We start from the raw sequence: 12,607 nt of genomic DNA, 5'->3' as shown, positions 1-12,607 counted from the left end.
CTCCAGTTTGGCTTTATTTGACACAGCAAATATCTAAATGTCTTTTTGTATTTGCGAGACAATCTGTCCTCTTTGGGAAGGCTATGCATTATTGTGCTCTGAACTCTTAATAGTCTCTTGTTAGATTAGTCCTCTGGACGGACTCCAGTGGAGAGCTGGAGAACTAATCCTATTGTGATGAGCAGTGAGGCAGGAAAAACAAAGAGGACGACTTTGATCTTGTAAATGCTTTCAGAGGGATTAAAGTGTGACGCTCTTTTTTCCCCCCTCATTCAAACTTGTTCTCACAAAGTATTATGCCAGTAACAGAGACCTCTAGAAAATCAAACAAAAATTAAATATAGAGAGGTGTGACTTTATCTGCATAATTACCATAAAGCTTGCTTAAAAGCGACCGCAGTTATTGTTGTTTTTTTGCAACATTGTTGGTGGTAAAGCAATTAGAGGAGTCAAAAAAAGAACCTTAACTGTCTGTCTAATAAAACGTCTATGTCCCTGCTTGAAAGATTAAATACTGGACCAGCTTAGAAGCATCCAAAATGGTTTTATCTAGATTTAGATGAGAAATGCTAGGGATTTCTTCTGTTGAACACAAATGAACATAATTTGAAGAATGCTGGTAACCACACGGTTGACTATGGAAGTCAATGCCTCCAACATTGTAATAATAAAATATTATTTTATTTTGTGTTCAGCTGAAAACAGCTATTTCTGCATGTAAACCTGCTTCACCAGTGAAGCTCAAATCAGCATGAAATACCCACTGATCAATGTGTACTGTTTAGAAATCAACTGTAGTTTGTTTTAATTTATTAAGTTCAAATCATTTTGGTTTAATAATATTGAACTGTTGTAATGAAACTGACGCACCGGTGATGGAGTAACAATTTCTTGCTGTTATTTAATCGGTTTGATATTGAATTAATGTCAGATTATTGCTGTAAATAACAAACAGCATCTGAAGGCTAGTTCACTATTTTCGCATCCCATTGTTTCACTTCATTCGATCACAACTTCCCTCTTATGTCATGCTCCTCCGGAGTACCAGAGCACATTCACATGTGCACTCTTCAAAAACAGCACATTCTTTCTCAAACTAAAAGATGTACTACCTGTTAGCTTGCTTAGTTCTCTCAAGAGCATGATGAATTTAAGCCATAAAAACAAGAAACTCTGCTTCTAACCGCAGACAGTTTCAGCCACACAACTACAGTGTATAATGAAGAGTGCAAATGTTTATTGGAACTATGGTTTTGGGAAACACTGAATCACTGAACTATGTTGGCAAGTTGTGTCCATAGTTGGCTAACAATGCACACAAGATCATGAGTGATTTTTAGTGTTATGTGCAGTATTCATCAGACTGTGAGTGAACGGACTGTGGGTGGGTGGTTTGTGGGCGTGCGGTCTGAGACTAATCTGGTCTAGACTGGTTTTTTTTGCCCATTTTGCATTGTGTGTTCACTCTCGTCTAACATTTAGCAGTGGAGAAGTGCTCCAAATGGTTGGGGAGTAAAACCTGCACAACTAAACCTGCTAGAAATCTCCCAAGTGCTCTGCTGAATGCATATACTTTGGTACAAAAGGCAGAGGAGGGAAATGTCAAACCTTGCTGTCGATCTCACTGGTGCCCAGGGCTGTCTGGATGACGTAGAGCAGCGCATCAGTCAGTCCCTCACACTCTCTCATCCTGCGGCGGGCCTCTTCTCCGGCTGAGCTCACATTCCTGTAGAGAACACATTCACACACAATGTCACGCATGTTTTATTATTGACTCGATTGATTATGTTTTGGCAGTTCTGAGCTTCTAAATCAATACTCAACCAACCAAAGGGCAGATGGTCTTCAACATCAATAAGCTTTTCATGGAAATGTGTAGTAACTCACTTTCCCCCCAAGTTCTTTTCAAACAGAGCAATGTTTGGACAGCAGATTTTTATACTTTTTTTAAAGAAGTTTTAACGTAGAAAAATTCCAAACATCAGCTTTATGAATCACCAGCACCATGCCTCAAAGCAACAAGCTTAGCATCCCAAGAGCTGGAGCCTCGGGAGACCTGAATCGGGAAGTCTGATCTGAGCAGGGCCTTATTCGAAGGTGCCTGTGAGAAATCAAAGACCGCATCCTGTCGTCTCTCTCTCTCGCACTCTCCAAGAAGCTTCTAAGAGACCTGTGTGTCTCAGGCAGCTGCAGGTGGTGTGGCAACTGTGTCCAACCATTAAATATTCAATCAGACTTCTAGTTCCTCAGCCATCCATGAAGAGGATTAATTATCACGCTGGGCGTAGGGAGCTTAGTCCAGCCATCCAAGAGTGACTCAGCACTTTCTACAATCCTGCTGCTTCAAACCTGAAAGCTGATGCGCAGGAGGAGAGAGGATGGTATATGCATGTGGTATGTGCTATAAATGTAAAGTTCTGTTAATATCAAAATAAGTTTTAAAGCAGTACCTGAGCTCTGAAGTACCTGCAGATTTTTTGATGTTTTGATTGAGCTTGTAATAGCTCCAAAATACACTTTTCCATCTAGTCAGCAAAAACTAGAAACTGGAAAATATGATTTTAAAATTAACAATATCAAAGCATTACAATGAAAAGCCTAAACATGTGCAAATAATGTGATCATCACTTTTGCATGATGCATCAACATTCGTCACAGAAATAAAAATTACAAAGCCACAAGATACAGCGGTCAAATGTATTAGAGAGGCTTTTTAGACAGCACATAGTGGACAACCCAGATACATAAACATCTGACACTATGCAAAAGGTTCTCCTATGCCTGTGTCCTGCCAAATCCAACCTCATTCAAACCATTGGACTCTAAAGTATAGCTGTTTTAATGCCTCATCAAAAAGTTGGTCAAGTTATGGCCATATTTTGTTTTGGTTAATCAAAAGTTTATTTTGCTGTGTAGAATATGTGCAAGTTAACAATTTAACATTAAGATAAAATAATCGAGTCATACTCTTAGATTTGAAATGTTTAGATCTGCGATACATAAATGTTATTATACAACATTTTTATATTTTTGACAAATTTTAGGACAAAATTTTAATAAACATATTGAAATGTATAAAAAATATTATAATAATATTATCATTCTTTTCCCCCCTGAATTACATCTTCCACTATTTTATTGAGTACCCAAGAACGTATGGGACATAACGTTACCATTATATATATATCATTCCGTTTCTGTAAAGCACGCGCATTTTGATATATAATTTATTCATGGGATGGGAAAGATGTTTTTTCAGTAGCCATTTACTCCAGTCTTCAGTATCACATGATCCCTCAGAAAGCATTCTAAAGTTGATTTGATGCTCAAGAAACATTTCTAATTATTATTGATGTTCAAAACAATTGTGCTGACTTACTATTTTTGCAAAAAACATGATTGTTTTCATTTAAGATTCTTTGATTAATATTAATTTCAAAAGAACAGCATTTATTTAAAATGGAATTTTTTTGTAGCAATATAAATGTCTTTACTGTCACTTTCAGTGAAGACATCAGTTTAATGCATCCTTGCCTTCGTATTAATTTCTTTAATATATGATAATGAATGGAGTAGCTAAAGGAACAGGCAACATAATTGCTTTGGAGTCCAAAGGAGATTTTTGCAAGAGGAAGGCTTTGGCATGCCACCAGATCCACAATCACAGTGCCTAACACTATTCCAGAGCTACAGAATTCTATTGTTGAATCCCACCAATACTGGGCAGAATATAATCCTACTAAAGTGGCAGAATGAGCTCTATCACAAAATGGTTTTATGCACGAATTCTTATACTGGCCAAATTTATCTACTGCAATTGAATCTATTTATTCAAATCAATTAACTTAAGTTATCAGTGAAGGGCTCCTGGAAAAGCCTCCGAGACCCCAATATACGCTGACATTTCTGAAGGCAAACAAATTCATCATATCATGTCGCTTTGAAAGACAGAAACGCTCAGGCATTAACATAATATTTGCATAATTCTTACTTGAATAATCACCTAATAAAACATTGATTGCTTCTAGGTGAAAATTAAGCCTCTTAAGAGCAACAACAGGTCCTTCAAAGTGATGCTTTGCCTATACATAAATATGAATGAACAATGAAAGGCAATAGATGTTGAATTAAAACTTGGATTGACATTAATTAGGAACTGTACCTGAGGCACCCGGTAGCATTGCGGAGCACCTGTGAGGAATGCAGGTGCAGCTTGCGGTCGTCCTGGAGGGGCAAGGTGTCCCAGCCCGAGTGAGGAATAATGACTGTGTTGGTCAGCACTGCCAGAGCGTCCTGAATTATGGGCATCTTCAGAGCATCGCACGAGGACAAGTTCCACAGCACACCTGTACACAAGAACATCAGCTATGAACCTAAAAATGTCTGATCCAGTGGAGAATACACACCCTCTATTTATAGATTACAATTTCTCTTCTTAACCTTGAGTTTTTGTTGTGCAGAAAAAGATATCATTAAAAACACTGATTACGGCAGGCTACAAACATTCTTTTGAATATTGCATGAGGTCTTGGTCAAGAGCCCTCAAATGAAACACTTTCAAAAGTTTCACTAGTGTGTCCTCATCAGCTCTTAGTATGAACGTTTGAGGGTGTGATCCAAGCCACATCGCAATCAAGAATGAACTGTGGACTGCTAGAAAGTAGCATGCCGCTGAACTGTAGCTCATTTAGCATATTATTAAAAGTAGTACGTTATAAATATTTCATATCTTTCATGAGACCCCTACAGCTCTGATGCAGTGAACAAGGGAGCGTTTTTGCATGTTCCTCCTCCCTGCTGCTAGCAGAGTATAAAGCTCAAGCTAATTGCATGTTATCTTGTTTGTTAAATATCACAGACTTACAGTCCTAAACAGTATGATGCATCCCATATTATACAGTAGTATGATTACAGCAGTATGTCAAAAGTAGAATATAAATATATATATATATATATATATTTTTTTTTTTTTTATAAATTATTTTTTCATTCAGCAATAATGGATTAAATGTACCCCTCCCCCATATATAAATATATACATATAGACTTTTATAATGTATATTTGAAATGTATAATGACTTTTACATGATTATAAATATGTAAAAACATTTTAAATAATTGCTGCTCTTTTGAACTTACAATTTAATATTACATTTCTTACTGTATTTTGATCAAACAAGAGACTTTCAAAAACATCAAAAACTGACCCTAAATTTTTGGTAGTGCATGTTTGTTCTAAAATGTTCACTCCTGTGTTATAACAAAAAGCTTCCCAAAATGCTAAAAATAGTATCACAAATGGCAGAGTACATCCATATTTAATTTTTTGTTTTTCAAAAAGAGGAGTTTGTTTTCAGTTCAATTTGTCCAGAAAAACAAGTTTGAAGCTGCCACAGTACTCACACATTTATCTAGACGCTAGAACACAAGCAAGCTCAAAACGTATCAAATGCTACTCATTACTGTATAAAAGGTGATGATAGTGCAAATGTATCTGTTGTTGTTGTTACATATTCAAAAGTATATACTATAGTGATAGTATATTGTATATACAACAGTGAAGGGCATACTTTTATTACATAGTAGAAGCATACAAATAGAAAAACAGTCTATGAATGCTTGACTGTCATTTGTTTGGTACCTCCACTGAAGCGAGTTTGCCATGTGGCATCACCCACAACGTTCATGTGGGACACTATAATCACCTTTTTATGAGTCGGTAATGCTAAGAAACATCTTCCTTACAAATGTTTCTCAATTCAGCTCATAGGCTATTTTTTGGACGTCATGAAGGACCTCACTAAAGAAATGATGTGCTAAATCCAAGGGCTCTAGGTTTGACTGGTTACCATTTGCCTGTTAGCCCCTACTGTTAGATGCTATAACTACACCATCTGGTTCTAAAAAGCACCTTTCATCAATGACAGCCATTTAGAATTGGCAATGCATAACCAAGCAGCATATATATTACTAACTTTTTTCATTACATTTAATTTCATGGACTCACTGCAGTGTATGGGGAGCACTTTTGTAGGTCCTTCCTCTGTGCTGCTAACAGGGTGTACAGCTCTGTGCTCCAGCCAATTTAATCTCATCTTATCCTATACAATCTTGTTTGTTAAACATCAAAGACTTCCTGTTTTTATGCAACCACCTGCAGAATGAAGAGTTCTGAGCTCAAATTCAGGCCCCAGCAGGCAAAACAGGCCGTTTCTGGCTTCAGCAATCAGCCAGCGACTGGGGTCTGCGGAGATGTTGCATGAGGAGGGTTTATTATGGACTGATGAGAGGACACTTTGTCTCCTAATTTAAACAACTCTCTAATTTACTTGTTAATTGTCTTTGAAAAAGCATAAATGGCTTCTCGCCTCTTTCCAAATGTTGCAGCTAAAGTGAGTACAAGCACAGAGATATGTAGCTGTAATAAGCACATGTCACTCAGCTTCACTATTTTTTATTTGAAAATTTTTCAATGTTTCTCTACGGAGCCCCGCACATGACATACAAGAAAAAATAAATAAATTGTGTGCACGATTTACTAATTAGTTCCCTCAATGTACTAAAAAAAATTAGCAAATCGTGGGAACGAATTAGTAAATCGTGCTCACAATTTATAAATCGAGTGAACGCAATAGTAATTCAAGAGAACGCAATAGTAATTATGTTCACGTTAAAGTACATTGAGGGAACGAATTAGTAAATCGTGCACACGATTTAGCCTAATATTTTTTTCCTGCATGTCATGTGAAGGGCTCCGTATTTCTCTGAGCTCTGGATTCAGGAAGAATTTTTCAATTGATGGACATTTTGTTTGCTCGCTAGGCTGAAACACAAGGGAGCTGCGGCGTTCTATTGAAGTGTCTCCCAACAATTCAGCATCTGACATTTATGAAATGCTTTAAAAAAGCAAATTGCTGCCTAATTTTTCCAACATCTCTCAGGAATCGTCTCAGTACCACAAATATTTCTATAGGATTGAGTCTTTGTCTTCTGTCAAAGCATCAAGACTCATTATACAAAAGTCCCTAAAGAGGCTACACCAAGCACTGGTATTATCCTTAATTATTATAGCCCTAAACAATTAGAAAATCATTAACGAATCATTTAATGGGTAGTGGGGTCTACGATAACAAGCTGATGATTCTAGGAGAACTGATTAACAAATTGAGCCCAATTATATAGAAGCCAGAGACAGTGACAGAAAGGTCACATACAATGTATTTGTATGCTGAACTTGGTGAGAGGGGAAATGAAGATACCACACATTCAAAGATGGGAGGCAGATACTGTGTCCTAATCAGTCGTGACATGGTTTGTTCACTTTTTTTCTTTTAATTTCTACTGTCAAATCTCACTGGTTCAACATCCCTTTCCATATAACTACATACTATAATTGAAGTGGAAATATCGTAATAATAAGGTATGAGCATATGAATAGCCAAGCAAAGTCATATTTACAAGTGGGAATCTTTGAATTCTAAATGAATGAGCGTTATGTATGTAAACTGTGACTCTGCACCAGGTCTTGGTCAGTTCTTGGGCCACTGGTGGGAAGGCAGTTGACAGCGTCCCGGCAAGAACCACTCATCTAAAAGACCATGGGCGGGGTCTTCTGGAGCCGACCACTCAAGACCCAGATCCTGCCATGGAGAGAACACGGATTAGCTCAGTGTCTGATTTTGGCTACTGGTTGGCAAGATGGGCGGGCTACGGTCTCCTCGTTGGAAGCACCATTCTTCAGCATCTGATGCCTTCAAGGACATCGAGTCGTCGATGGTAATCTCTTCCTTGGAGACACCAAAGGAAACCAAGCTGCTCGCTGCAATGCAGGAGCGTTGATCCTCTTGTGTGAAGCACACTGGTGCGATGAGGCTAAGCAGGGAGAGGGGGGCATGCGGGTGCTGGGCTGACATGAAACCACTCACACCCATGGAGAGAGAGCTGCTGCTCAGCACTTTCTTTCTCTTAGGAGAGAAAGGAAATGGGATAGTGGAGTCGGAAGTACTGCCTTCAGTGAAGAAGGCGATCTGCAAGCGAAGACTGCCCATGCAGGCAACACATTTGCTGTGCCCGTCTGACTCGTGCAAGGGCTCCTTTGAAACAATGCACGCTGGAAATTTGCTCTAATTTGCTCTTTAAGAAAGCACCAGATGGCCGCAGGGGAGACTTGTCAGTGAATTCAGTGAAGAGATGGTCCTCGTCACTGAAGGAGAAGATTCTGACGAAATGGCGCTGCAAGCCGAATTATATACACATCAGCACCATTACACTAAAGCACCATTGGTTTGTGCTGCTACAAAAACATGAACAAATCAGGCTCGTTTTATATAACAAAAACATTCAGTGGAGATCTTAAATAATACACTGAAATGAATAATTTTCATGAATTTATATGCTGTTATTTGGGTTATTGTTCACAATATAATTATTTTATTTCGTTTTATGCTTCTGACTTGAATGCATATCAAAATAACACATGTACGACTCAGCGGTATACTTTTACCAGGTGCACTTGAAGGCAGAGGAAGTTCTGCAGCATTTTCTCTTTCAGTGTGGTCAAACAAATTACTTCTCATCAGTATCCCGTCACGCCAGAGAACAAAAGAGACGGACTGAAACTGAATTATAAATAAATGTGCTTGATGTGTTCTGAGCACCTGTGAGCAGTTCTCTGATCTCCACATCTGTTGTCTTGCGCAGGAGCCGCACAAGTGCAGGGATCCCACCGCAGTTCTTCAGGGCGATCTTGTTGTCGTCGTTGGCCTTTCCGTAAACCAGGTTCCTGAGTGCACCACAGGCACTCCTGTGCACATCTGTCATACGGTGATCCAGCAAGTCCACCAGCAGCTGGATCCCACCCTGCCTCCGTATCTGATATTTATCAGGAATAATTGACATTTTTAAATATGTTAAACTAAAAAAAGATAATATTACACAGTATTACATTTTTTTTTTCTGCATTCCGGATCAAATAAATGCAGCTGTGGTGAGCAAAATAGATTCTTATGAGATTCTTAAAAAGAATGTTGCTGTTGGCATCTGACTAGATTGCCAAGGTTCCACAAAGTGACATAAAGAGTTAAAGCATTTCCTCCTTTTTATTAAAAGTTCATTAGCCTTTATATTTTGTTATCTTAATTATGTATGATTAAATATGGAGCCAAAAGAGTATCAATAAAGATAAAAGCACACAATAAATTCACATATGCACACATAGGATTCATACATGCACACACATAATTCATAAATACACACACAGAATACACATATGTGCACAAAATTCACAAATGCACACACAAAATTTAAAAAGCACAGAAGATTCACAAATGCTTACAAAATTCAGAAATGCACACACAATTCAGAAATGCAAACAACATTTACAAATGCACTCAAGATTCACAAATGCACAGGACAAGATTCAGAAATGTATTTCTGATGCACACACACATCTTGATTTACAAACTGCATGCGGTCTGTGAACTTCACTGCATTTGTGTGTGAATTTTGAGACTCCCCTGACTTGGCTCGACACACAAATGCCTTTTTTTAAACAGGGAATGATCTTCAACCAATCAGATATCTCCCTTGTTTGAGCCAATCACAAGAATGCACCCCACGTGGGGGATTGTTTACTTATAAGCCAATCAGCGAACGACTCACTTTCCTCAGCGAACAACTTACTTTCCTCAACCAGCGAACGACTCACTTTCCTCAGCGAACGATTCATTTCCTCACGCAGCGAACGACTCACTTACCTCACGCAGCCGGCGACTCACTTTGCGCAGCCGGACACCCACTTTGCGCAGCAGGAGACCCACTTTCCGCAGCCGGAGAGTCACTTTCCTCTCGCAGCGAACGACTCACTTTCCTCACGAGTCACGCAGCGAACGACTCCCTTTCCTCAGCGAACGATTCACTTTCCTCACCCAGCGAAGTTGAGCGAACGACTCCCTTTCCTCAGCGAACGATTCACTTTCCTCACCCAGCGAAGTTGAGCGAACGATTCCCTTTCCTCACGCAGCGGCGACTCACTTTGCGCAGCCGGAGAGTCACTTTCCTCTCTCAGCGGACCACTGACTCTCTCTTCATGTAGGGACCGAATTTTTTTTTTTTTTTTTACTTTCATTAAAAAATTTCAATAAAATGAAATAATTGCCTATTGCAAATTTATGAATCCATGGTTAACTTTTTTTCTGCAGTCACAGTCTGGGCTATATGTATTGAGACATTTTTAAATTTATATTTTGTAAAAAATAATAAAAAATAAACCTGAATTGTAATCTAAACATCTGTATTTCCATACAATTTCATAAATAGGCTGTGTGAACGCGTTCATGTGATTGGCTTATAAGTAAACAACCACGTGGAGGGCGTTCTTGTGATTGGCTAAAAGAAGGGAGACATCTGATTGGTTGCTGATCATTCCATGCATTTGTGTGTTGAGCCAAGTCAGAGGAGTCTCAAAATTCACACACAAATGCAGTGAAGTTCACAGACCGCAAGCAGTTTGTAAATCAAGATATATGTGTGTGTGCATCAGAAATACATTTCTGAATCTTGTTCTGTGCATTTGTGAATCTTGAGTGCATTTGTAAATGTTGTTTGCATTTCTGAATTGTGTGTGTATTTCTGAATTTTGTGTGCATTTCTGAATTTTGTAAGCATTTGTGAATCTTCTGTGCTTTTTAAATTTTGTGTGTGCATTTGTAAATGTTGTGCACATTTGTGTATCCTGTGTGTGTATTTATGAATCATGTGTGTGCATGTATGAATCCTGTGTGTGCATATGTGAATGTAGTGTGTGCATTTATCTTTATTGAGACTCTTTTGGCTCCATAATTAAATGGTTAGCTTTACTATTATATTGTGCACTAACTAGCCTGAATCAGCAGGTAAATTCAAATTAACCTGAAATAATGATCCTCACTTCAAGGCCTTATTAGTAGATAGTCTATATATGCAGAATGTGTGTGATGTTGGTATGCAGGAGTTACCTCTGATTTGATCTTGTTGTCTCCAAAGCACAAGTGCTGGAGGTAGGCGGCAGCGTTGGACTGTACCGATGGAAACTGGTGCTGCAGCATTTGGATGACCTCCGGCAGTTCAGGATCCCTCCAGCCAAATTCCCTGAAGAGGGACATATACACACAAAAGTGAACGTGGAGAAACTTTGACCTAAAGAAATATAGTAACATTAAAATAGCATGTTTGTGAATAACAGCATACGCTATCAGTCAATAGTTTAAACAGTAATATTTTTTATGTTTTTATTTAAATGCAGGCTCACCAAGCCTGCATTTATTTGAACCAAAGTATCAAAGTAACGTTTTGAAATATTTTTACTCTTAAAAAAAAAGAAGTGATTTCATTGTGATTGTGTATCATTACTCCAGTCACATGATCCTTCAGAAATCACTGTAATATTCGAATTTGCTGCTCAAAAACATTAATTATTATTATTGTTGAAAACAGCTTTTCAGATAAATGCTTATCTTTTAAATATTGATAATAACAATAAGTAGAAATCAGCATTTCAGAATGAGTTCTGAAGGATCATGTGACACTGACTGAAGACTGGAGTAATGATGCTGAAAGTTTAGCACAGGAATAAATTATATTTAAAAACATATTCAAATAGAAAGAATTTCTATTTGAATATTCACAAAATTACTATTTTGCTGTATTCATTATTGCTGTATTTGGATCAAATAAATGCAAACTTGGTGAACAGAAGAGACTTCTTTAAAAAACAAAAATCCTTACTGTTCAAAAACCTTTGACTGGTAGTGTATTTCTTTTATATGGTGTGTAAACATTTTTAAAAACATTCTCCTCTCTGAAGCTCTGACTCTTTTTCTTTGCAATTCATCAAACTGAATGCAACATACTCCAACTTCCGCCAACATCTGTGGTCTCCCACTGTTAAATGCACTACTTTTCTGCTTTGAAAATAATACTAATTAAAATAAAAACGAATGCCACGTACAATGAAAACAAATTAACCTAAAAAATGATGCATGACAGTGTTTTGTAAGGAGAAAAAATAAAAATAAAAAAATAATAATAATCACGTAGAAGAAACAAAGGTTTCACAGCCATCACATGTCAGCAATCATTTTTAAATTCTGATTTTGATGCTTTCTGCAGAGGTACGTTAGATCTCAGCTAATGTATACAGACAATAACATCCTCCCAAAAATATTGGCCTTTTCAAGGGGTATCAGTGGCAGCTGTGCTATTGCCTAGAGCAGTCCTAAGGTGCCTGGATCCCACACAAGAGAAGATCTACATTTCCTAAACCCTTGGGTCCTGCGGCTCTATCTGAAGAATACCAGTACCAACAATGTGATTTAAAAAAGCAGCAGAAGTAAATTCAACATACTATTCTGAAGTCTGCTCTGAAACTCCGCATTTAGGCAAGCGAGGAGAACATTGTGTGTTTCTTTTTCTCTCATTCTCAGACAACAAAACACTCTCTACGCTCTCACCATGTCAGAGGCTGTCGAACTAAAGGAATCAATTCAAATAAAAAGATCCAGTACGAAATAAATGGTATGGTAATGATAGATAGAGAGCACAAGGAAGGTGGGAAAAGAATAAAGAAAAA

At 37.9% G+C, this 12,607-nt stretch overlaps 1 protein-coding gene across 2 annotated transcripts in view; it reads right to left on the bottom strand.

The window, feature by feature from the left end:
* LOC113045735 (catenin delta-2-like) overlaps nt 1-12,607 on the bottom strand; it is a 75,424-nt gene that overhangs the window by 10,671 nt on the left and 52,146 nt on the right. For both annotated transcript variants that reach the window (XM_026206340.1, XM_026206341.1), the window contains exons 11-14: nt 10,995-11,127; nt 8,658-8,871; nt 4,163-4,346; nt 1,609-1,726 (exon numbers count right to left, since the gene is read on the bottom strand). In XM_026206340.1, the coding sequence (XP_026062125.1) occupies nt 1,609-1,726; nt 4,163-4,346; nt 8,658-8,871; nt 10,995-11,127 (649 nt within the window). The remainder of the gene's footprint in view (nt 1-1,608; nt 1,727-4,162; nt 4,347-8,657; nt 8,872-10,994; nt 11,128-12,607) is intronic.

This window comes from Carassius auratus, chromosome 27 (genome assembly GCF_003368295.1).
Source record: "Carassius auratus strain Wakin chromosome 27, ASM336829v1, whole genome shotgun sequence".
Taxonomy (NCBI): Eukaryota; Metazoa; Chordata; class Actinopteri; order Cypriniformes; family Cyprinidae; genus Carassius; species Carassius auratus.
The sequence above is the reverse complement of the archived record's forward strand: the minus strand, read 5'-3'. Positions and strand labels throughout refer to the sequence as shown.